The 26,644-nt window shown below is 40.0% G+C and overlaps 1 protein-coding gene across 1 annotated transcript; it reads left to right on the forward strand.

Moving 5' to 3' along the window:
• Positions 1-19,889: 19,889 nt before the first annotated feature.
• Positions 19,890-25,981, forward strand: LOC306769271 (uncharacterized protein; the record flags this gene model as incomplete). Its single annotated transcript, XM_079257837.1, has 5 exons — positions 19,890-20,004; positions 25,328-25,462; positions 25,567-25,626; positions 25,714-25,813; positions 25,908-25,981. The coding sequence occupies exons 1-5, from the start codon at positions 19,927-19,929 to the stop codon at positions 25,979-25,981; spliced, it is 447 nt and encodes a 148-aa protein (XP_079113963.1). The 5' UTR covers positions 19,890-19,926.
• Positions 25,982-26,644: the final 663 nt, after the last annotated feature.

Below are 26,644 nucleotides of genomic sequence, written 5' to 3' on the forward strand. Positions count from 1 at the left end.
CTGCTGACCTTTTGAAGTATAAACTTCAATGGTGATGTTGTGTGCCCTCACTCAATGGTGTCGTGGGACGGGAGTAAATTGAATGATGTCACAAAACATCAAGAGTGGAATGAAGTATAAACTTTATTGGTGATGTTGTGTGCCCTCATTCAATGGTGTTGTGGGAAGGGAATCCTGTTTTGCAGAGCTGCTTGCTTATATCACTGAAGAAGGTAAACTGAGCGTGTGAAACAAAAGTTATGGTCTCATGGTGTGGGGATGGTTGGCCACCTCCCTAGCGCTCCCACGTTATGTTGCAGAATGAGGGGTATTAAAGCGGGGAAGTCCCGGACTTCGGTGGAGTCTGCTGCGGGTCTATCTGATCAGGACGCCCAGCTGGTTTTGGCACTCTCTACCGGGGTTGTGGGCTCCCCAATCTATCCGCGTTACGGTAAGAACTGGAAACTGAAAAGTGCCTTAACCGATGTGCTTACTCTTGTGCTGCAAGGTTAATAAAACGCTGAGTTAATCATTGGGCAGAGAGTTTGTGTGTTCATTATTTGCCGACTTCCTATGATCCTGCAAAATAAATAAGTGTTTCATTACACCTTTTGAACACGTCACTCTTGTGAAAGAGATCCTAATATGTTGCATATACCAAACAGTCGTGTAATTAAACAAAAAAAAAATTATAATACTGATCCAAAACCGTATTGGATCTGAGCAAATCAGATTCAATGGTGATAATCAATTCCACATTTTCAGAATTTTCTAAAAGTTTAAGAAAAGAAAAGATTCGTGAAATTTGAATCGTTACCCAACCCTGCTATTTTTATAATGTCTGACGGTTTTAAGCCTTACATTTAGCATTTTTATCATCATGCTCCAGAAACAAGGCAGGTAGATGCAGTCCGCTTGGGGTTTTGGGAAGGCTGCAGAGAAGCTGCCTCTTGGTCTCAACCCTGCGTTTTCCCTGCTTTAGATGACTCATAAAATCATCCATATTCCAGATATGAGAGCTGCTCCATCCAAAGTAGGATGATTGCCGTCAACAAGCAGCGTTGCAAGATGACATGCAGCTAAACATGTCGGCACTGGTCAGATATTGCAGGGCTCCAGAGAAAAACCAGCATAGATTTGGCAACATAACAGACCAAACCAACATGAACTGTGGTGATGTCCGACAGGTGTAACTTATGTGTCACTGTTCTACCTGCCAGGAGAAGGTGGAGATGAAGGAGTGCTCTGTTGTCCTACATCCTGTCCGCTTTGACAAGCAGCTGCTGGATGAGCTGGAGGACGGTGTCTCTGCTGCTTCTTCAGGTGTGTCTTCTCCACTTCCTGAAGGCAGAAAGGTGAGTAGTATGAAGACGCTTAATGTTCAGTTGAAAGCTAATATTTCACTTACTAAGGTTTACTGCATACATGAACTAAGTTTAACTTTACATTTATGTTTCAGGAGACACCAGTGGGTCATCAGAGACCTGTTACCTTGAAGAAGAGGACTTCAGAGATGAAGGTTTGTCATTAAGTTTTCTCCTTCCAGCATGACTGGATGAAGTGTGAATGTTTAGATTTCACCATTCACACATTTTCTTTTAAACAGGGAAAGAATCCATCAAAGACGACATCCTCTCGCAATGTCTCTGTGTCTGTAGGAGAGAAGATCAGTCCATGTTCTTCTCGTTCTTCACAGGAGGACACCTGTATGGTAAGTACATGATATACACACTGAAAACCTTGAGAGAGGTAGTCACTAACTGGTGGATGAGGTCCAGCTCTTGACTCAGAAGCTGTTCGGCACAGACCTGAGGCCTCATTTACGAAGCTGTTGCACGCACAAAACCCGGCACTCCAATTATAGTCAACCTTTGGGATTTATCAAAACACGACTTGGCGGTAAAACGTTCCTACCTCCTGCAGAAATGGGAAACGACAACACCAAAGGCAGAAAATAAAACCAAATAAATGGTGTGAAATTTGTTCAAAATGAAATATTTGTTGCTGACCTTTTGACCAGGTCTTCCTTGTGGAAAAAAAAGAGGAGGATCAATATTTTTAATCAGTTTAAATAAAGGTTGATAAATAAATTTACGTTGATATGTACAAGGGGTGGCAAATAACATTGACTATGTATTACATGTGTACAGTTCAGTATTATCATTGTAATATGGTTTTATTGTTTTCTTCCATGTCATTACAGAAACATGGAGGCCAAAAGAGACTCAAATGTCAAAACTCCCAGAACTTCATCAGGCCATCATATCAAAGGAGGCAGTGCAGTCATCGCACAGGAGAGAATCCGTACAGATGTGATCAGTGTGGGGCAGCTTTTATTCTGCCAGATCATTTAAAATCCCACAAATGTATTCACACAGGAGAGAAGCCGTACGAATGTGATCAGTGTGGGGCAGCTTTTATTCTGCTAGGTCATTTAAAATCCCACAAACGTATTCACACAGGAGAGAAGCCGTACAAATGTGATCAGTGTGGGGCAGCTTTTAATCAGTCAGGTCATTTAAAATCCCACAAACGTATTCACACAGGTGAGAAGCCATACGAATGTGATCAGTGTGGGGCAGCATTCAGTCAGCCAAGTAGTTTAAAAACACACAAACGTATTCACACAGGAGAGAAGCCATACGAGTGTGATCAGTGTGGGACAGCTTTCAGTCATTCAGGTCATTTAAAATCCCACAAACGTATTCACACACAAGAGAAGCCATACGAATGTGATCAGTGTGGTGTGGCTTTTCGTCGGTCAGATAATTTAACAATTCACAAACGTATTCACACAGTAGAGAGGCCATACAAATGTGGTCAGTGTGGGGCAGCTTTTATTCTGCAAGGTCATTTAAAATCCCACGAACGTGTTCACACAGGAGAGAAGCCATACGGATGTGATCAGTGTATGGCAGCATTCAGTCAGCTAAGTAATTTAAAAAAACACAAGCAAATTCACACAGGAGAGAAGCCATACAGCTGTGATCAGTGTGGGGCAGCTTTTAGTCGACCAGATTATTTAATAACCCACAAACGTATTCACACAGGAGAGAAGCCATACAGATGTGATCAGTGTGGGGCAGCTTTTATTCAGCCAGGTCATTTAAAATCCCACAAGCGTATTCACACAGGAGAGAAGCCATACAGATGTGATCAGTGTGGGGCAGCTTTTATTCAGCCAGGTCATTTAAAATCCCACAAGCGTATTCACACAGGAGAGAAGCCATTCGGATGTGATCAGTGTGGGGCAGCTTTTAGTGAGTCAGGCGCTTTAAAATTCCACAAGCGTATTCACACAGGAGAGAAACCATACAGATGTGATCAGTGTAAGGCAGCTTTTAGTCATTCAGGTCATTTAAAATCCCACAAACGTATTCACACAGGAGAGAAGCCATACAGATGTGATCAGTGTGGGGCAGTTTTTATTCAGCTAGGCCATTTAATTACCCACAAACGTATTCACACAGGAGAGAAGCCTTACAGATGTGATCAGTGTGGGGCAGCTTTTATTCAGCTAGGTCATTTAAAATTCCACAAACGTATTCACACAGGAGAGAAGCCGTACAAATGTGATCAGGTTGAGGCAGCTTTTAGTTGTTCAGATCCTTTAAAACAACACAAAAGTATTCAAAGTCAAGAGAAATCTCAGTCCTGTAACATTTTAAGCAAAGCTTTAAACGATTAAGTTTGAAAGAAGGATTTCCATTTGAAATAACTATTTAAAGTAAAATGGTTATTTCATTAATCAATATATGAAAAAAGTACAACAGACATTTTTCTAACTGGCCCTCAGTGGGATTTGAACCCATGAACTCCTGTATAGAAGCACACTGACTTGACCTACTACGTCACTAGTACTCTTTGTTGTAGGTAGGAAAAAAGGGTTGAAATTTTTCCAATTAGCATGGGAATTTTTTTTTTTCCCACTTCCAGCAGGGTGTAATTAGCGGGGTTGCATCAACATGTGCAAGGTTCAACGAAACTCCAGTAAAGATGTGACAGACTTTGTTCAATGTGAAAAACTTTTTTAATTTGCTTAAGATTTATCAAAGTGTTGAAATGTTGCAGGGAGCATTGTTGGAAAAAAATCCTTCATATTTAACTCTGACATTTGCAAATAAATTCCTTTGCTCCTGAAGGTGTGCCTCTGAGACCAACAGTTCACATTGAGCAGCCTACAGAAGTGCATGTCATCACACAAGCAACAGCCGACAATCAACAATGGTGCTATATGTTAAATGCTTCATTTGAACCAGTGTCTTGTATGTGTACCTGTGTCCTGGTGCACAAAATGGACCAATCGCTGAGCTGAATTCCATTTCGTCCATCACAGGAACGGATTTCAATACATTGATGAAAACTTGAATAATTCAAAAAAGTTTAAATGTTATGATGACCAGAAGTCGTAGAACATATCTCCTGAATGGGCTGAAGAGTTTGATACTTGAATGGTTGAAGTGAGACAAACGGTGTAGGAGGAGTCGCATTTCAAATATTTTGCAAGAAAAGACAATGGAGACCGGGACCAAGACGAAACGGACATTGCAAACCGGTGCAGAACTCCGAACCCCTGTTGTAGCTGTTTTTAGCTCATCATGCAAAAACTGACCAATCGCCGAGCTGAATTTTTTCAACGTCCAATCTGGATTGGGTTTGAAGGACTTTCATCCAATCACAAGGCTGAATTTATTTTTACAAAATGCTAATATCTCAAACACTACAAAGATTTCAAAAAAAAAAAAAAAAAAAAATCAGAGCAGACATGTCCTGAAAGAGCTGCATGCTTTAAGATCTGAATGATTGAAGTGACGTGAACGATGCAGGACAAGTAGCATGGTAAAAAATTGGCAGAATAATATATAATAACTAGAACCAGCTATTATTGAAATAATAGCAAATGTGAATGCCCATTTATTGAACTATGCTGAGTGATTGAAATGAAATTGCATAAGTATAAGAAATTGAAAAAAATATGCTCAACTGACATTTTTTTCTAATTAGCCCTGATTGGGAATTTGAACCAATGAACTCCTGTTTTGAAGCAGACTGACTTTACTCTCTATGCCTCTTTGTAATTAGCATGAGAATGTCTTTTTTTTTTTTTTTTTTTCACTTCCAACAGGGTGTAATTAGCAGGATTGCACAAACATGAGCGTGGTTGAATGAAACTCCAGTAAAAATGTGACAGACTTTATTGTTCAATGTGAAAAACTTTTTTTTTTTTTTTTTTTTTTTTTTTTTTTAAAGTTGTTTAAGATTTATCAAAGTGTTGAAATGTTGCAGGGAGCATTGTTGGAAAAAATCCTTCATATTTAACTCTGACATTTGCAAATAAATTCCTTTGCTCCTTAAAGTGCGCAGCTGGGAACAACAGTTCACACTGAGCAGTGTGCAGAACTGTATGCCATCACACAAGCAACAGCTGACGACTGACAATGGAGCTATATGTTAAATGCTGTATTTGAACCAGTGCCTTGTATGTGTACCTTTGTACCGGTGCAGAAAATGGACCAATCGCTGAGCTGACTTTCGTTTTGTCCAATCACTGGAGAGGATTTTAACATTTGGCAAAAAAGTAAATAACTTGAATAATTCATTAAGTTTAAATGTTACAAAGACCAAAAGTTGTAGAACATATCTCCTGAATGAGCTAAACAGTTTGATATTTGAATGGTTGAAGTGAGGCAAAAAGTGTAGGAGGAGTAACGTTTCAAACATTTTGCTGGAAAGACAATGGGGACGGGAAATTGACGAACCGGACAATGCAAACCAGTGCAGAGTTACAAACCCTGTTGAAGCATTTTTCAGCTCATTATGCAAAAACCGACCAAGCGCCGAGCTGAATTTCAAGCTGCATCTGGTTAGGACTTTCATCCAATCACAAGGCTGAATGAATATTTTACAAAACACTTAATATCTCAAAAACTACAAAGATTTGAAATGACAAAAGTCATAGCACTTTTCTTCCTAAGGAGCTGCAGGGTTTGAAATGTAAATGATTGAAGTGACCTGAACGGCGCAGGAGGAGTAGCGTGGCAAAGTTTGGCGGAATAATAATAAAAATGGCCGAAAAGGATCTCAATAATGTCAATACACTATGGGACATCCAAGTCTTTATAGCTATGAGACAATTTTGTAGGGATGTATCAATTAAAGGGAAAATGTCCTCAAAGAGGCTCGTTGGGAGAGGGTCTAAGATACAAGTGTATGGTTTAGATGAAGCTACTATTTTAGTTAATTCAAAGGGTTTGACAGGACAGAAACTATTTAGACACAAGTCAGATCCTGGTTCTAAGGATGCTTCAGAGACCACAACAAGCTCAACATTGTAAGTAGAAGGAAGAATATTGTGGATTCGATCTCTAATAGTATCAATTTTATTCCTGAAATAATACATGAAATCATCACAGCTAAGTGAGAAAGGAATACATGGTTCCAAAGCGCTCCAACTCCGAGTAAACCTGGCGACAGTGCTGAAAAGAAACTGACAGTTGTTTTTGTTTTCCTCTATCAATGATGAATAATAAGATGTTCTTGCCATACGTAAGGCTTTTTTGTATACAATTAAACTTTCTTTCCAGGTTAAGCGAGACTCCTCTAATCCTGATGATTGCATTTGTTTTCCAAATGCCTTGATGCCTGTTTTAGAGCACAAAGCTGGGAATTAAACCAGGGACCCTTCATAATCTTACCCAATTTCTTCTTCTTTAGGGGAGCAACATTATCCAAAGTTGTACACATTGAAGCTATTATAGTATCAGCATGCTGATCAGTCTGAGCAGGAGTAAAGCTTAGTGGGACTCTCAGTCATGCTAACACATGGTAGAGGGGAAAAATTGATTCAATTGATTGTTTACATTTTGGAATAATATTGTCTGATAAACATCTACTATAGTAGAATTTATTTTTGGTCAGTGAGTAATCAAATAAAGTGAATTCAAAGGTTAATAGGAAGGGATTGGACAAGACAGGGTTTTGAGGAAAAACTTTGAGCTTATCAGTCTCACTACCATATTTTAGAACCAGATCAAGAGTATGACCATGAGACTGAGTGGCTCCATGAACATTTTCTGAAAACCCAATTTATTTATTCATTTATTTCATTTATTTTATGGAATGCCCCTTGAGATGTACCATCTCGTTTTCGAGGGGGTCCAAAAACATATAACAATACATCATAGTCAACAATTACACAAATTATACGCAAAACGAATAAAATAGACAAAACAAGACATGACAAACTTGCTCACTCCTACACCTCTCCACACTGCTGCCAGTGTACAGATGCAAGACACAAAACATGCAAAAATTACACAGAAGGGGATGGCAGAACCAGTGATTATTGAACATGTCACAGAATTAGAAAAAAAAGGCAATAATGTAAAGGGTAATATGAGAATAAATTATGTTTACTCATTATTTTTTAGTAATTTTTTTCCCCTCCCTTCTCCTTTCTTCTTGTTTACTTACATTGGATTCCCTACTATACAAAGTAATGACATTCCTAGGAATTACAGATGAACAGCATGACAATAATAAAAAAATAAATACAATGATAAATAAATGAATACTTCAAAAAGGAGTATGTCATTCAATCTCGCACAGAATAATGTAATAAAACTAGAAACATTAACAAGGAGTTTTATGATGTACAGATAAAGATGACTTAAATAAACCAAACGATATTAAGGATCTTAAGTATGCGAGTAACGTGTTCCAGTCTGAAGGAGCTTTCAACTCAACTCAATCTGTTGGTTTCCTTATATAGGCTATTATGAATTGGCCTTCATTATGTTTTCTTCTCTGTCTGTAAAGCGTCTTGAGATGGCATTGCCGTGATTTGACGCTATATAAATAAAGTTGAATTGAGTTGAATTGAATTGAACTGAAATGACCCGCGCCCCACATCTTTATAGACAGAGTGAGACAGTAAATGATTCTGAGCGAATACGATGAAGTTACTGGAATTAAAAATTGCTTGAGGTAATGTGGACAGTCAAAATAAATACATTTAAAGATGAACAAAGTCCAGTGAAATTCACGTCTCTTAGATGGGTGTAACCAGTTGAGTTTTTCAAATAACACACAATGATGAGTTAAATATGGAGATTTAAGAATAAATCTACAAAGAGAGTTAAAAAGAACATTAAGTTGTTTAAGATATGAAATTGTATGTGTTTTGATAAATCGTGTCTGCATAATCAAGAATAGGTCAAATAAGTTGAGTGACTATTCTTTTCCTGACGTTTAAAGTAAAGCAGTTAGAAGAGTGATATAAAGGACTTAGGGTAGCATATGTTCTTTTAATCAATGCGTGGTTTGAAGTCAAGTTCAGGGTCAAGCCAGAAACCAAGATGCTTAATAGAATCAGTTTTGTGCATCAAGGATCCATCACTGAAATTAATTTGAAGATTAGGAGAGTTATTTAATTTATGAGTAACAAAAAGTATACAATTTTTTTCATGTTTAAAATTAATTGATTGTCAACCAGCCATTTTTGGACCAAATTAAAGTCAAATTGCAACTGATTTGTTACAACAGAAAGATAGGAGTTTGAGTTGTAATAACAGTATCATCAGCATAAATATTTATAGAAGAGTTTGAGATAACACATGGATGATTATTAATAAATATGCTGAACAAAACGGGGCCGAGAATGGACCCTTGAGGCACACCTTTTTCAGTTATACATTTGTCAGACTGTGCACCATTAGAAACAACATATTGGGATCTGCAATGAAGATAGGAATTGAACCACAAAATTGCAAGACCTATAGCATAAAGTTTGTCGAGGAGAAGATAATGATCCACAAGATCAAAGGCTTTAGACAAATCTAGAAATATTGGTCCCACATATTGGTTTTGATCAAATGATGTAAACAAGTCATTTGTGAATTTGAGGAGGGCAGTGGTGGCTGAGACACCAGAATGAAAGCCAGACTGAAAAGGGGATAGGATATTGAATGCATTAAATAATTGAAAAACTTACTAAATATGATCTTTTTAAAGATCTTAGCTACCGCACAAATATTAGAAATCGGACAATAATTATTCATATCAGTGGGGTCTCCTCCTTTGAAAAGTGGAGTAACTATGGCTAACTTCCAAATAGAATAAAATGTTGCTGTATTATGTGACAAATTAAATAATTCAGCTCAAGGAAACATCAGAATATGTGCTGCAATTTTAAGAAATTTAGACTCAAGGCCGTCAGGACTAGCACAACAGTTGGCTTTCAAGTCTAATAAAGCATTGTAAACATCAACAGGTAGAACTTTGGAAAAGGAGAAAGAGGGACCAGAGAGCTGCTTGTTTGATTCACCTCCAGACACATAGTTAGATTCAACACTGCTACTAATTGAGAAAAAATTATGATTAAACGCATTGGAAATTTTAGATTGATTATTATTATTAGAAAGATTATTTCATTATTTACAACAACATAACTAGTATTTTTACTTTTAGATTTATTTAGAACTTGATCAAGTTTGGACCAGAATCTTCTTGGGTTATTCAGATTTTGAGCAAAGCCCTCTTTATAAAAGTAGGATTCAGCATTCCTTGTCTGCATTTTACAAAAATTTCTAAATGATTTATAAGTTTCCCAGTCAACTGGATCTTTAGAAGAGTTGTATTTTTTCCAGGCCTGGTCCCTTTTTCTATATAGGTCAAGCAAAGCAGAGTTGACCCAGGGCAGATGTCTGCCTTTCACACAAATAGTTTTAATAGGAGCATGCTTATTAATATTGGTAACTTCTGAGTAAAAAAAGAATTCCATGCATCTTCTGCATAAGGGATGAGTTGAAATCTGTCCCAGTTTATATTAACAAGATCATTAATAAATAATTTGATATTCATAAGTTTAATTTGTTAATGCTAATATAATTGGGAGGAACTTTAGTGAGTTTAATTTTCCAAACACAAAACACAACAGAGTGATCACTAAAGCAGTCAGACATAACTCCAGAAAGAGAAATTCTTTCTGGGTGTGACACGAGTATCCAGTCTAAAAGAGAAGATGAGCGCTGATCTACTCTGGTGGGTTCAGTTATAAGTTGAGTAAGACTGACACTATTCGGAAGATTTCTTTCATTGGAGGAAGAACGGTGGAGCCAGTTATTATTGAAATCGCCCAGAATTACCATTTCATTTCGCTTTCTAAAAGAACTAATAGTAGAGATAATGGAATTAATTGAATCTACAGAAGCATTTGGGGGTCTATAAATATTAACAGTCAGTGATTTATCAGCATGAAACTTTATGTCAACAGACAGACACTCAAAATTAACAGGCTCTACCACTGGAATGACTCTCACAGAAGTTGAGGTTGCCGAAACATAAGTGGCTACACCTCCTCCTCTTGAGCCTCTGTCAGTCCGGTATAAAACAAAACTATCAATTTTAATCTCATCATCTGAAATGTTATGATGCAACCAAGTCTCAGAAATTGTAATAATATCAGGTTTATGCTGGGTAGCCCATATTCTCAATTGGTCAATTTTGGGGACTAAGCTCCTTATGTTAGCATGAACAATTTTTAAACCTTTAGCAGTCTCTATTATGTGTGAGCCATTGAATCAAATGACGATGCAGGAGGAGAGAGAAGAGCAAGAACACTGAAACACAAACACGAAGACAGGCACACACAAATCAAAAACAAAAGAAACAAAAAACAAAGAAAAGAATCCGCATAAGCCAAGCTCAGTCTGCATTTTGTATATTCAGAAAAAAAAATAAAATTGCCTACAATTTTTTGTGATTAGACTACAACCTGCGTCAGAAAAAGTAAAAATTTGCAAAGTCTTTATTTCTCTTCATCATGCTGTCCATTCAATCGCAAGTTTAGACATCACATCTTTGTGACACCGCCAGCCTGTGGCGCAACAGCGCAAAGCTGCGTGACCGTGACAACACTCAGTACGGGAAATACAAACAAAGCGGAAGCAGTAGATCGTATTCATGACAGACTTCTCAAAACTCAAAACAATCTTAAAAACATCAACAAAAAATCAAATGAGCAGATGTGAAGATTAAATCAGGGTAATATCAACAAAGCAAAGGAAAAAGAGAAAGTCAGAATAATCACCCAAGTACCCAGTTCACACTGGGAGGCTTTGGAGAAAGACTTCTACGTCTTTAGGACAGTGGAATGAAGTGGACATTCCATCAATGTTGACCCTGAGCATGGTAGGATACCGCAGAGAATATTAAAGATTCCTCTCGCGGAGTTGACGCTTGATGGCATCAAACTGGCGACATTTCTCCAGAAGAGCTGCACTGTAATCCGGGTAGATGAAAACTTTCACTCCCTCAAACAAGAGCTCTCCCTTTTCACGGGCCAGTTGAAGGATCTTCGCTTTATCCTGGGCATTTAAGAGTTTGACCAGTGTTGACCTGGGCCCGTTTTTAGAGTTCGGTGACATTGATCTGGGACTGCGATGAACACGTTGGATGACTGGCGGTGCTGGAAATTTATCTGCCCCGAGGAGCAGGAGAATCAGCCGCTGAATGAAATCCACTGTCACAGCCTTCTGCCCACTCCAGAATCCACAGAAAACAAAGGTTTGATGAATGGCCTCTGTTTTCGAGCTCATCAACTTTGTCACGAAGGAAGCTATTCTCCTTCTCCAGGAGCTTGACTTGTGAATCCAGGTTAGTGAGGTTATCTTCATTAGCGCTGATTCTGTGTTCAATGAGGGAAACCTATTCACTGAGAGTACTTATTGACCCATTCATGGTAATTAATGTTGACTGAAGTTCACCAATTTTAGAGTCAAAGTGAGAAGTTAGCTCTGCCTGCATTTGTCAAAGGGCGTCAATGATTTCCAAGTGATTGGCCATTGTGATCAGAACACAAAACAGTGTGTATAAAACTGAGCAATCCGATTTTCAAATTCCCCAAATATGCAGAAAGAAGAGCAAAATCAAACGTGTTGCTGACATGTTGCAAGGTCAGTGAGGCTACTAAAGTCTGTAACTCTTAAATCATATTGCAGACTTGCTCATCGATGCTCACAATTGAGATTAGATTACAATTGAGATTAGAATAGAGCTAAAGGAAATGTTTAAACTATCTTTTTCATCGTCAACATGAATATTTAAATCACCTAGTACAATGACTTTATCAGTCGTCAGCACTAACTCAGACAAGAGATCAGAGAATTTGGTCAGAAACGCTGAGTGAGGTCTAGGTGGGCGATACACTAATGCTAAAAGGAACAATTTTTATAGTGGTATAAAGCTATACAACTCCACACTGCCCTCACCATTTCTCGTGGTGTTGCCTTGTCATCTGCATTGAATGATGGATCTGCAGAACCCTAAAAACGCACCAAATTACATCTGTAAGAGACAAGGAAGATGGACAAAGCTGGCTTTCTGTCGAGCATTAAGGGGCCTTTACTTCTCAAACTCGTGAGCTCATCTGGAGGTGGACACAATGTGTCCCTTCTTGTTTAATGTTGACATTTGTTGCTGACCTTTTCAAATCAAATCAAATCAAACTTTATTTATAAAGCACTTTTTCTACAATAAAATGCAAAACAAAGTGTTTTAGATGATATAATTTCTCTGAATTCCATTTTGGATGAGATATATTTAATGTCAGGAATTCAAAGGATTTATCGTTCGTTTTAAGTTTAGGATTAATAATTCTGACTGAAAAATAGCTGCAACACCTCCTCCTCCACCTCCTGTAGTTCTAGGAATGTGAAAGTTAAAATAATTAGCTGGCATAGCTTCATTAATACTAACATAATCCTCTTGCTGTAACCAGGTTTCTGTAAGACAGAATAAATCAATGTGGTGATCACCTATCAAGTCATTGATGAATAAAGACTTATTTGAGAGGGATCTGACATTCAGTAGGCCACACTTTATTGTCTGATTTTCAGATTTTATTAGATCCATTGTTTTTATTTTTACGAGGTTTTCATGATTAACCCCAAAAGTGTTTTTGTGGTGTTTAATTCTGACTGCTGGGGAGTTGTATAAGATCAGAATGGGGTTTTGGGTGGGCGGCGGCAGGTGGGAAGCTGGAGAAAAGTGTGTAGGACAACAATTCTGCCTCCTGGTCCCAACCCTGAGTATTAAGTGGCTTGTGGCATTGGTGTTGCATCTCATGTTAATTGTGGGTGTGAGAGTTCTGTGTGCATTCTTTTCCATGTAAGTACAGGGTTTGAATGAAACGTGTTTATTTCAGGTATTACCTGGCGTGATCAAAAGCCTCATGTTAGTTTGTTTCTGCTGCACCTCGCAGCTTAACCGCATGTGTGCATGTTAGTTGTCCACTAAAATAGTCAGTCATGTCTACTACAGTTCCAGTTGTTACCTTAAACCTGTAAAGGATCATTTCATTGTCAATTTGTCGGTTCTGTTATGTTTAATTGTTTCGAGAAATGTTTCATTGCATTTCATTTGTTGGGTTGGAACTCCCTCTATAGGTTTTCTGTAGTACTGCGGGTTATTTTCTGCAGTATTGATGTGTATGGGATTGCGAATCTATGGTTATTTATGTAACCATTTGTTCTGTTGCAGATAACCACACATATATCCATATACATCCCCATACACTATGAAACCAAATGTAACATGTTGTTTGAGCTTAGTTGGAATTATCCTACTTATTAGACATTAATCATAATTATTTTTTTACCCTATGAAGCCAAATGTATCATATTTAACACACTTTCTGGGACATTTTGCATCACTTTATGGTAAATACTTTGCTCAAAATGGAGTTAAACACAATATGATACTGGTCTTTTGCCCCCTTATCAATGCCAGAAAGTAGAAGGTTACACTATCATAATGTTGACATATCACATGGTAATAAATGGTAAATATCCCCCCCAAAACATTTCTTTTATATCTATTTTTGTTAAAGGGCCTAATAAAGACATCATTTTTAAAAACTTGGAAGCATTGTTTCATGGGTTGGGTCTTTAAGGGTAAAATAGAATTTTGACTATAAATCAGTAATTATACGTTCATGTTAGTTTTAAGGGTCTTTGCATGTTGGTTTCGGACAGATATGTTGGAGGCAATCTATCTGAGCACAAATTCCAGCCTGCCTCAGAAGTTCCTGTGAATCATGAAATAACTTTGTTTATGAAACCTGTTTAATCTTCTTTATTTCAGTTTTAAAATGGCTTAAAAAAAAACACAAAAGCCCTAAAAGGCTTTAAAACAGCTCCATGTAAGTCTTAAATGTAGCCTGGAAGCCATGTTTTCTGTCACTGTAAAGATCTGTTACCTTTAATGAATGCTTTTTATATGTTTCAGAAAGAGTCTCACCTCCTCCTCTTCCTCAGTTCATGCTGGTGTGCGCTGTCTCCCTCAGTGGTCTGGTTGCTCTTATATGACTGGTTGTATTGGTTGCACAATGCATTCAAAAAACAAAAAGGTCAGACATGTGAGGTTTCATGTTTCTGTCATGTTTCAATATTGAAAGTTTGGCTTTAACTTTCATATATTTCATTTTCCAGCAGGGTCTTCCTCTTCATCATCTTCATGCAGCTTATCCGGGGTCAGGTCGCGGGGGCAGCAGCCTACGCAGGGAAGCCCAGACTTCCTTCTCCCCAGCCACATTTTCCAACTCTGCGGGGGGGCATCCCGAGGCGTTCCCAGGCCAGCCGAGAGAGATAATCCCTCCAGCGTGTCCTGGGTCTTCCCCGGGGTCTCCTCCCAGAGGGACGTGCCTGGAACACCTCACCAGGGAGGCGTCCAGGAGGCATCCTGACCAGATGCCCTAGCCACCTCAACTGGTTCCTCTCGATGCGGAGGAGCAGCGGCTCTACTCTGAGCCCCTCCTGGATGACCGAGCTCCTCACCCTATCTCTAAGGGAGAGCCCGGCCACCCTGCGGAGGAAACTCATTTCGGCCGCATGTATACGAGATCTCGTTCTTTCGGTCACGACCCACAGCTCATGAGCATAGGTGAGGGTAGGAACGTAGATCGACTGGTAAATCGAGAGCTTCGCCTTCTGGCTCAGCTCCTTCTTCACCACGACAGACCGGCGCAGAGTCCGCATTACTGCAGACGCCGCACCGATCAGTCTGTTGATCTCGCGCTCCATCCTTCCCTCACTCGAGAAACAAGACCCCGAGATATTTAAACTCCTCCACTTGAGGCAGGACCTGACTCCCGACCCGGAGAGGGCAATCCACCCTATTCCAGCTGAGGACCATGGTCTCAGATTTTGAGGTGCTGATTCTCATCCCAGCCGCTTCACACTCGGCCACGAATCGCTCAAGTGAGAGCTGGAGATCACGACCAGATGAAGCCAACAGGACCACGTCATCTGCAAAAAGCAGAGACCCAATCCTGAGGCCACCAAGTCAGATCCCCTCAACACCTCGGCTGCACCTAGAAATTCTGTCCATATAAGTTATGAACAGAATCGGTGATAAAGGGCAGCCTTGGCGGAGTCCAACCCTCGCCGGAAACGAATCCGACTTACTACCGGCAATGCGAACCAAGCTCTGACACCTGTCGTAAAGGGGACTGTGGACACAGCTACTGTATGGACTGTATTAAAACCCACTGGGATGGAGAGGATCAGAGAGGAATCCACAGCTGTCCTCAGTGCAGGAAAGCTTTCATTACGAGACCTGTCCTGAAGAAAAACATCATGTTAGCAGAGTTAGTGGAGGAGCTGAAGAAGACTGGACTCCGAGCTGCTCCAGATGATCACTGCTATGCTGGACCTGAAGATGTGGCCTGTGATGTCTGTACTGGGAGGAAGCTGAAAGCCAGCAAGTCCTGTCTGGTCTGTTTGGTCTCTTTCTGTGAGAAACATCTCCAACCTCATTATGATGCTCCATCATTACAGAAACACAAGCTGGTGGACCCCTCCAAGAATCTCCAGCAGCTCATCTGTTCTCGTCATGATGAGGAGATGAAGATTTTCTGTCGTACTGATCAGCAGAGTATCTGTTATCTCTGCTTAATGGATGAACATAAAGGTCATGAAACGGTTCCAGCTGCAGCAGAAAGAGCTGAGAAGCAGAAGGAGCTGGAGGTGAGTCGACAAGAAATCCAGCAGAGAATCCAGGACGGAGAGAAAGATGTGAAGCTGCTTCAACAGGAGGTGGAGGCCATCAATGTCTCTGCTGATAAAGCAGTGGAGGACAGTGAGAAGATCTTCACTCAGAATAAGGTATCGATCTTATGGATATTTATATGTTCATTTTAAAAAGCTGAAGTGAAGCTGATGATGTTTGTGTCTCTGGTGACACAGAGGAGCACCGATACGTTAAACTTGTAGCGAATGGACAGAAGTTCAGAAGGTGCAGAATTCAGGAGGATCCAGCCGCGTCAGCAGTTGGATATTATCGAGTTTTTAAAGATTTATATATTTTTATATTTGATCTTTTTAACTTCTTTTCCTGTTTTTGTTTGAGTATATTAAGAATGAATGAAAGAATCTAAAGTTAAAAGGTAGATTTCAAATTCATGATCAGTTACAGATCATGAAGTCCAGGTTGGGTTTGGACGGGCTTTCTGCTGTTCCTGCAGAAAAAAACGCTGATCCATTCATTTCTAACACCGTTCCCATGAAGGAACCCCAACTCATCCATGTGCTGCTGATCTGCCAGATGTTTCCTCAAACACCAATTGTATTCTCTCATCTCCAGACAACGACCCAGCCACCATCTACAGTGAGGTGAGAAGAGGTGATGAAGTCCGTGATGAAGAAGCAGGAAGCAACAGCAGAATGCTACTGAGGTTACCTCAGTGCTCCAGCAGGGGGAGCCATGCTGCATCCCATGCCTGTAATCCAGATGCATAAACAGAAAAACTTTGCCCTTTTTAAGATGCTTACCTTCACAAAACCAGTGTTAAAGAGCTAACTTGTTGAAGCTTGGATCCTGTGTTTTATTTATTCTGTTCCAGGATTTTACATGTATATTTATTTATAGGTGCTGCCTTTAGGTTTGAAAACCACATTAATGATGTGGTCAAATCACCCTTTTTCATCTCAGATGTCTAAGGTTCTTTTCTAGGTGTGAATCAGTAATCCACACTTTTACAACCTCTCGGATGGATTACTGCAGCTTGATTTAACCAGGAATCAGCCACGTCGCTCTGTTCTGCCTTCAGTTAGTGTGAAATGTAGCAGGTACAAGGAAACAAGAGCACATCAGAGTGGTATTACTCTCATATACCTGGCTTCATACTCACTTTAAAGTTCTCTTATTTCTGTTAAAGTTTCTTGAGGGTCTCGTGCCTCCATATATGTCCAGCTGGCTGCAGCTCTGCACGCCTTCTCACTCCCTCCGGTCAGCTGATCAGATGCTGCTGCTGATTCCTCAAACAAGCAGGAAAATGAGGTGATGGATGATTATTGTTTGGCGCGTCACCCAGACCGTGCTTCATCCTCTGTTTTTAGTGTTTATATTAGATGTGGAGTCTTGCGTGTTGTACTTCCCATCCTGTGGTGCAGCACTTTCGTCAACATGATGCTGTTTTTTAAAGTCTTACATAAAAATAAATGGTTTACTTTTACATTCAATGTTTAGTTAGATTATTTGTGAGTATTTGATTGAATTAAACCCAAAATGTTTCTGGATTTGGACATATTGATTGATGAGGTAGTGAACTATTCTGACAGGTGTCTTACTGGTAATATTTGTTCTATATACCTTTGAGTTTGTTCTAATACTTTCGCAATTTTCAGTCTTTCAGTGAATGATTTTTCACTCAAAAAGTTATTTTCCAGTAATGAGGAGTATAAGCTAGAGTTGTGTTTGGATACAAGTTTAGGATGGGAAGAGGTGATTATAAGCCCTTTTTGACCATTCCCTCCACAAGTTTCTTTTATTGATCGTTAAGGTTTTGTGTCTGTCAGTGCAGATCACAATAAATAACATTCCATTGCCTTTTAGTCTGTTTATTGATAATGAGATTAAATTATAATCACTTAGTTTAGAAAGTGCCATTTTTGTTTTTCCCACTGAAGACTTGAAATCAGTTCTGTACTTTTGTGGCAAATCATTACTGTGCCATGTAAACTGGGTTAAACATGGAGTTTTAGTCCTCCAGGTCACAACAGAATTTTTTTTTTTTTTTTTTTTTAATTTCTATAAATACCTTTGTCTTTGTGGATAGCGATCTTTGTGTCTGAAATGGAGTTCCGGTCACCAAATTAAATTATTCTGGCATCTAGAAAAGTGTTTAACCAAAAATATCCCCCTAAAATTTCCCAAATTATTTCCCTGAATAAATACAGTACTGCCCTGCAATGGACTGGCAACCTGTCCAGGTGGACTCGCCAGGAAAGGTTCCAGCTGCATTTGTCTGTTTATTTACTTGTTTTATTTTTGCAAGTAACAAGTGTCACAAACATATAGTAAAATGAATGACAGCAAGTCAGGCTGAACAGTTTTCACAGATGTCACGGGGTAATAACCTCCAACTTTGATTTCTAAGGGGAGCACTCTATATGAATAAACATGCAAGAAGAAATTTAAGTTCGTTTGTCCACAAGTATTTATTACAACCTTTGTATTTTAAAAAAAAAAAAAAAAAAAAAAAAGAGTAAAAACGTCCCCAAGGTGTGAACTAAAAAGGGTCTTCAACTCCAGCCCTTTCGTGGTGTCTCTTGGCGATGTCGCTCCAAATTCCAGTCCCTTGACGCGTCTCCGACTCCGTTCCGGGGAGGGATCTGTGTGAGGGACAGGTGGTCAGCAGCAGAATGGACCTGCTAGTCTGTCTGAAGGGGTGGGGCATTAATCATCATCTGTTCCACTGACGCGTCACTCTCTCATTCTCCGCCACTCCTCGGTCGCTTGCCCGCCTTACGCTGTGCCAACATGAGATGCTGAAGGGAGAACAAACCGCGATCTCAACAGGCCAGTGACAGGTGGAGACTTAGGTGCTACTTGGCTGGTCAAAGCAGGGCTCCTAAAATCACTACAGCAAGTCTAAAAGAAAGAACGCAACCCCACTAAAACCGTGCAAAACGGAGCCCTGCTGTGTTGCCACTCCAGCAAAACAACACTTAGCTTAAAGGAGGGGGATTGCCGAACGCTGCCACACCGTTGATCCAACGACGCGTCCTGTCACCGGCTCCTTCTTTGTCACCTCCAGCTCCACCACGGGATCCTCTTCCCGTGCGCGCTTCAGTCCGGTTCCACTTTTCTCCCGTCGTCTCGCGTCCGCAGCGTCTCCAGATCTGTCACACGCCGCCCGAATCGACTTCACCTGTTCCTAATTATACCTGAGATCGGGGCAGGGTTACAGCCACACCCACCTGCTGTCACTGCCACGCTCTACGACACACGCACACACACAATTCACCCCGTGACATAGACATATGAAAAAAAAAAAAGGGCAAGACTCCAGCTCCCACGCAACTCAGGGACTTAACAGCTCAAAACGAAGAATAACCACACTGTTAGGTTTCAGCTGCACTTATTTGCTTGTTTATTGAATTAATTACTTGTTTTTTTTCTATGCAAGTAACAAGTGTCACAAACACATAGTAAAATAAATGACAGCAAGTCAGGCTGAACAATTTTTTATAGACATATATGAACAAAAAGGGAAAGAATCCTGCTTCCACGCAACTCAGAGACTTATCAGCTCAGAGCGAAGAAGAACCACACTGTTGCATTTACAGACAATCGGTAACACAGAGTTCATCCAACTTGACAGGAAACAAACATGATAAACACCAACGTGCTGATTTCATATGGTTACTTTCTTAAATGTACATGTGAAGGATCTTTTATATCTTTTGTTTATGGCATTTTTTCGAAATAACATGATTAAATCATGTTAAGTGGTGACATGATGGAACTTGACGCTTTGAGCACATTTTCCCCACGACCCTGAACGCAGCACAGAGCTGCATGTCCTCAGTGGAAAGGAGACATCTTGGAAACTGCTGTCTAACGGGAGCAGTGGGAAGCAGCTGGATTTACTGGACCAGAACCGGAATGGAAGAGCAGAACCAGGACCGAAACCCTTCCACCGGAACCGGCGCAAAACCATCCTCTGGTTCCGCCGATTTACAGGTCAGTGGGGAGGAATCTAACAACGAGCCTCGTCCTCCGGGTCTCTACCGTGTGTTTAGTTTTTCCTCAAACTTGGAAAATAAAGATTCAAAGTTTGGTTTTTGGTTTCCAGATTGAAAACATCAGTCTGAAAAAACACGAAAACCAAACTTTGAGTCTTTATTTGCTCCATTTTATGAAGATTTTTTAAAATTAAATAATTACTGCAACCTTTTCAGATGTTAGAGGCTATGGAAGGCGAAATGGGTCATAATTAGACGGACACAGTTTCTAAAATTTTCCTTTTTTTCAGTGTAAAGAAACTTGTAAAATAACAATTTTGTTTTTTTGGTAATCATGAGGTATTGTATTTAAAATCCATTCTGCTTTAAAATAAATATGTAACACAGAATTATCAGGCGAAATTCCAGATGTTTGCCAGTCCTTTGTTTTTGTGCTTGTTAGAGTGTTCTCACTTCATGTTTGTTTGCATGAGTTTTAAACTGTTTTAAACTGATTAAGTCAAATAGAAAGGCTTACTCTTTGATCTTGTTGGAGGGGAGCTTTTCCAACCTCTTTTTGGACGTTGGAACTGCTGGCCCACCACCGGCTACAGTTGGACCTCTGTTGGCTTTGGTCGGCCCTTCAACCAGCTTCAGTGTGAATTTCTGCTGGCTTCAGCCTAGACCTTCAAAGGCAGCGTTTAACATATAGGCCCATTGTCATTTGTCGGCTGTTGCTTGTGTGATGACATGGAGTTCTGCAGGCTGCTCAGTGTGAACTGTTGGTCTCAGCTACGCACTTTAAGGAGCAAAAGATTTTATTAGCAAATGTCATAGTTAAATGTTAAGGATCTGTTCCAAAAATGCTCCCTGCAACATTTTGATCAATCTTAAACACATAAAAAAAAAGTTTTTCACATTGAACAATAAAGATTGTCACATCTTTACTGGAGTTTAGTTCAATCTCTGTGGTGGAAAATACTCTGGTCTTGTAATACATTTAAGAGTCAACTGTCTTCTTACAATGAGTATTTATTATAAACTAATACAAGCACACACTGGATCTTGGAGAGAGATCTCTCTCTCCAGATACTGAAGTAACACCCAATTATAAACCATGCTTAACTCCTCCTAGATGCTGGGCAGACCACAGAAACAATCATTCTCTCATTCAGAGCTAAACTGAACTCACTAAGCATCAATCACTCACTATATTACCTTTAACCTTTAACCTTAAGCAACTGGTCAACTGATAGCTGACAAAAACAGATGTCCTACAGGAAACTCTTCCTTTCTCAGACTTTGTCAGCACATTTCAGACAAGGATCATATGACTTAAAGAAAGTTTTGTGCATAGATACAAAACACAGCAGGATCACAGCAAATCAATGCATATATGTCTAATACTTAATACAAACAAAACCCTTAACAATTTTCCCCAACATCTCACACATACTTTTACAATCCCATTAATTACACCCTCCTGGCCATGGAAAAAATTACAATACTTTTTTCCAAGGCACAACTAACAGTGCTAGTGGTGTAGTGAAGTAAGTCGGTGTGCTTCAATACAGGAGTTCATTGGTTTGATCCCAATGTGGGGCAATTGGAAAAATGTGAGTTTTGCTTTTTTTTTTTTTTTTTTTTTTTTTAATTTCTTACACTTATGCAATTTCATTTTAATTATTCAACACAGTTCAATAAATGGGCATTCACATTTGCTATTATTTCAGTAATAGCTGTTTCTAGTTAAACTTTACTCAATTGAATAATTCCTCAACTCAGCCCAAAATAAAAAACCCATTCAAAATCTCATTTAAGTGACCTTGTTTTAACAAATGCTCTCCACAGGTACTTGGATACCGGTGTGTTTGCAAACAACCTGAGTGATCATTGTACTATTGCGGCTATAAGAAATCCCAAGCTCCCAAACCTAAGGCCCAATGTTATATGAAAAAGAGATGCTAAAACCTTTGCATCTCAGCTTTTATGTATTATGTAGTTGATGTTGAATGGAGTACAGCTCCTCTATTTGATGATGTAGAGCTAGCTCTGGGATATTTTTATGAGGAATTCAGACATATAGTCAATAAACATGCTCCATTTACAAAAATTTAGGGTCAAGTGCCGAAATAATCCTTGATTTTCTTTTGAAATAGGAAACTGTTAAGTTTAAACCCTTAACATCTTTAACATAATTATTAAAAAGCAGGAAACCAGACAAGGCGTTCTTCTCTTGCAAGGGAGTTAACTAGGTTGGCTGCTACAACCTGGCAAACTCGACCTTCAACCAACCATTCGCATTTTATTGAAAGATACCACCTGACATTCATACAGTTGATACAATACAATGTGTGTTAGGTGCACGAAACGTACATGTATGTGTGTGTGATCTTTAGTCCATGTGAATGTGCTTGCACAGACTGTGTGTTTGCTTGGTTTAAAAGTCCAATGCGTATGTGCCTGATAGGACAATGCGTATGTGTGCTCTTCTTAAAGATACTATCCTGATAGGAACCAAATGTTTTTCAAGTTTGGTCAGACCCCTCTGACCTTGCACGTCACTGGAATGTCCTGTTTATCCAAACAGCACACAGAGGAAAACTTTTAACTTGTACATGAACATTAATGAAGAACATCGATATAAGATTAATAAAAGATTATCATAATATGAACTGAAAATATTACAACAACTCTTCCCAACAGAAACCACCTGAAAGACAAACATTCCTTGGGTCAAGGCCAGGAAAACAAAGACAGAGGCTGACTGGCTCAAGTTTCACAAGCTTAGAAATAAATGTACTTCACTTATTAAGAATGCAAAATCCTGACAATTTGGTACACTGTCTGATGAGAAGAATATACTACATGGTTTAAATGGTCTCTTTATTTCTGCTGGATCTTTGCTTGATTCTCTAAACCCTGAATGCACAAATGCTGGTCTATCTGGTGTTTATGCAGTCTTGGCTCTACAGGCTGTGTGCGGACCGATCACTTGTCCATTAGAGTTTATGTCTTTATCTCTGAGGTGAACAATGCAGTGAAATTGTTGGATGCGAGTAAAGCGGCAGGACCTGATAAAATTGAACTGTTTTCTTCAAATTGGCTGCTGCCTTTATTGCTGGGCCTCTCTCACATATTCTTAACTTGAGTTTTACCACCTACACTATTCCCAAACTCTGGAAGTCCGCCTTTGTACACCTCATTTAAAGAGGGTGAAACTCCACATGTAAAACACTATAGACCGAATTCAAAATTGTGTATTTTAGTTAAATGATTTGAGAGGATAATCAGTGACCTGCTGAAAGAATTTTTAGAATCTAATAATATAGATTTAGAAATTTAGAAAGCAGCACAGGACTGGTATTGCTGCGTTGAAGGTCCTTAAAATGATATTATTGAGGCTTTGGACAGCAAAAAATACGGCATTGCTCTTTTAATTGAATTGTCAAAAGATTTTGATACAGTTAACCACAAACTATTGAAACAAGCCCTACATTATGTTGGCCTTTTAAAGATTGTGAATGATCTAAGAGGAAATCTGGATGCACACAATCTTTCTGTCCTGGTGCTGCTGGATCTGAGTGCCGCTTTCGATACAGTAGACCACCAGATTTTATTAAACAGACTCAGATGTCTGGTGGGCCTCTCAGGTACTGTTTTAAAATGGTTTTACTCCTATATTACAGATCGACAGTGTCATATTTTAAAATGTGCCAACGTGTTTGTGCAAGCGCTCAATGGGTGAAGAAACAATTCTCAACCATTCGCGAATTTCTGCCTTTGAAAAGATTTAAAAGAAGAATTCATGTAGAAAGGACTGACTTGTAAACATGTCCAAAATATCGAAGAACTAGCCTATGTCTTCGTGGACGACACGCCTGTTAAAAGTGTGTCTGTTTAATATGGAATAAAAGTTTGCAGCAGGAACAGAGGCTATGCCTGCCGTCACATACTGCCTAAAACATGCGCTTTGACTCTGCATGTGTGCGGGAGAGACAGATAAGGGATGGATTACAAGACGGTTAACGTGCATTAGCAGCAGACACCTCGCCATGCCTCGTCACTGGAGCGGTGAAGTGGGGGAGGGGTTTGTTTCAGGTGCTGCAACATTGAGACCTGCTTTACAGCGCACACACTGCACAACGTTTTCTGCCCTTTTGAGTGTGAAATGGTCCCACACTTGCAACTTTTCGGTCTTTTCCTCCCCTCTTCTTCATTCTCTGCCATTAGAGACCAAAGCAATGAGAATCTTCAGACAGAAAGCAAATTGCTCGCCGCTGCTGTTTGAAATGTCCGTCATCAGTCCGGGTGAAACAGTCATACTGTACAGACACACCGTAGCCGACAGATTCTGTTTTTATATATTCTATAAATGTTTAAATATTTTATATGTTTACTGAAACAGTAATGCAGTCCCTCCGAACAGCGCAGTGGTCTGAGAATGCTGCGATGATGCATAAATTAAAATATATCACCACGTGATATTAATTAAACGGAGGCTCGAGGCAAATTCAATTTTTGTACTCGGGTTACCTGAGTAATCGTTGCAGCCCTAAAATTTTCCACTCTATCCTGAGGGATAGACAGCGTGAAACCATTAAACAGTGCCTGCCTTTGAAATCTTATATTTGTTGTTGTCAAAGCATCTGTACCTGAAAATACTACCACATCTGCAAAATCTTTATGTTTTAAATTATATCATCACTTCTGTGTAACTGTTTTTATGACACATGCTGCTGACCTCTTGACCAGGTCACTCTTGTGAAAGAGATCTTGATCTCAATGGTTTTTTTTATCTGGTTCAATAAAGGTTCAGTAAAAACAAACATAAAATGTAAAGCAAAAAAAGCATAGTGTTGTCAATGCTGTCTGGATGCACTTCATACTCTGTCTTTATAATGTCTGACGGTTTTAAGCCTTACATTTAGCATTTTTAAACTCAGGCTCCAGAAACAAGCCAGATAGATGCAGTCCACTTGGGGTTTTGGGAAGGCCGCAGAGAAGCTGCCTTTTGGTCTCAACCCTGCGTTTTCCCTGCTTTAGATGACTCATAAAATCATCCATATTCCAGATATAAGAGCTGCTCCATCCAAAGTAGGATGATTGCCGTCTCTGCTAATCAAAGCAGGTTTCTTCCAGAAAGTTCTCTATACACCACGTTGTTTGCTGGACAAGCAGCGTTGCAAGATGACATGCAGCTAAACATGTCGGCGCTGGTCAGATATTGCAGGGCTCCAGAGAAAAACCAGCATGGATTTGGCAACATAACAGACTAAAGCAACATGAACTGTGGTGATGTCCGACTGGTGTAACCTATGTGTCACTGTTCTACCTGCCAGGAGAAGGTGGAGATGAAGGAGTGCTCTGTTGTCCAACATCCTGTCCGCTTTGACAAGCAGCTGCTGGACGAGATGGAGGACGGTGTCTCTGCTGCTTCTTCAGGTGTGTCTTCTCCACTGCCTGAAGGCAGAAAGGTGAGTAGTATGAAGACGCTTAGCGTTCAGCTGAAAGCTAATATTTCAGTGACAAAGGTTTACTGCATACATGAACTAAGTTTAACTTTACATTTATGTTTCAGGAGACACCAGTGGGTCATCAGAGACCTGTTACCTTGAAGAAGAGGACTTCAGAGATGAAGGTTTGTTGTTGAGTTTTCTCCTTCCAGCATGACTGGATGAAGTGTGAATGTTTAGATTTTACCGTTCACACATTTTGTTTTAAACAGGGAAAGAATCCATCAAAGACGACATCCTCTCGCGGCGTCTCTGTGTCTGTAGGAGAGAAGATAAGGCCACGTTCTTCTCGTCCTTCACAGGAGGACACCTGTATTGTAAGTACATGATACACACTGAAAACCTTTACGGTGTGTTCAGACCAAACGCATTTTGAGCGTCAAGAACGGCAGGTTTCCATTTAAAGTCTATGTGGAGGCACGGCAAGGGGGCATCGAGCTTTCTCACGTCGTGTTTTGGGCGTCGGCGTTCCGCGCGTAACCCGCCGAAAATTTAAGAAGTTTTTTAAGCTCGACGCGCGTTCCACACAGAACGCGCATCAAAAGCCAGAGATGGGCAAAGCTGAACTTTGGCCACTTGACGCGGGGTGTCAACCAATCCTGGAGGATTTTTGTGGTGAACCCAGACACGGGGCTGAGATGCAATTACTCCGTGCAATATCTAGGATAACCATTCCTTGCTAAAAAGCTGAATGTTACTGATTTGGCAACGTAGCAGGATAAGTTACCTAGCAACGCTTTGATTCGGGGGTGGGGGGGCTCTCTCTGCTGAGTTTGGCTCTTGTTGCATTAACAGTGACTATCACTGTCCTACGACAACGTTCTCTAGCTTTATTGATTAAATAAAACCATGCCATCGCTCTACTGAATCCGCCATCATTCAAAGTGACCAGAAGGAAAGCACCGCCTTTCCCCCTCTCTTTTCCGCCACATTTGCCGCTCGCTCCAAACAAGCGGCAAACGCGGCGGGAGCGTTTTGGAAGTCGAACACAAAAGTGACAGTTTAGTGACCAGCGTAGAGCGTTCAGCATTTTGAGCGTTTTTAACGCTCAAAGCACATTTGGTCTGAACACACCTTTAGAGGGGAGCTCACTAACTGGTAAACGAGCTCCACCTCTGGACTCAGAGGCTGTTCCACACAGAC

This window comes from Telmatherina bonti (genome assembly GCF_933228915.1).
Source record: "Telmatherina bonti genome assembly, chromosome: 18".
In the NCBI taxonomy this organism is placed as follows: domain Eukaryota; kingdom Metazoa; phylum Chordata; class Actinopteri; order Atheriniformes; family Telmatherinidae; genus Telmatherina; species Telmatherina bonti.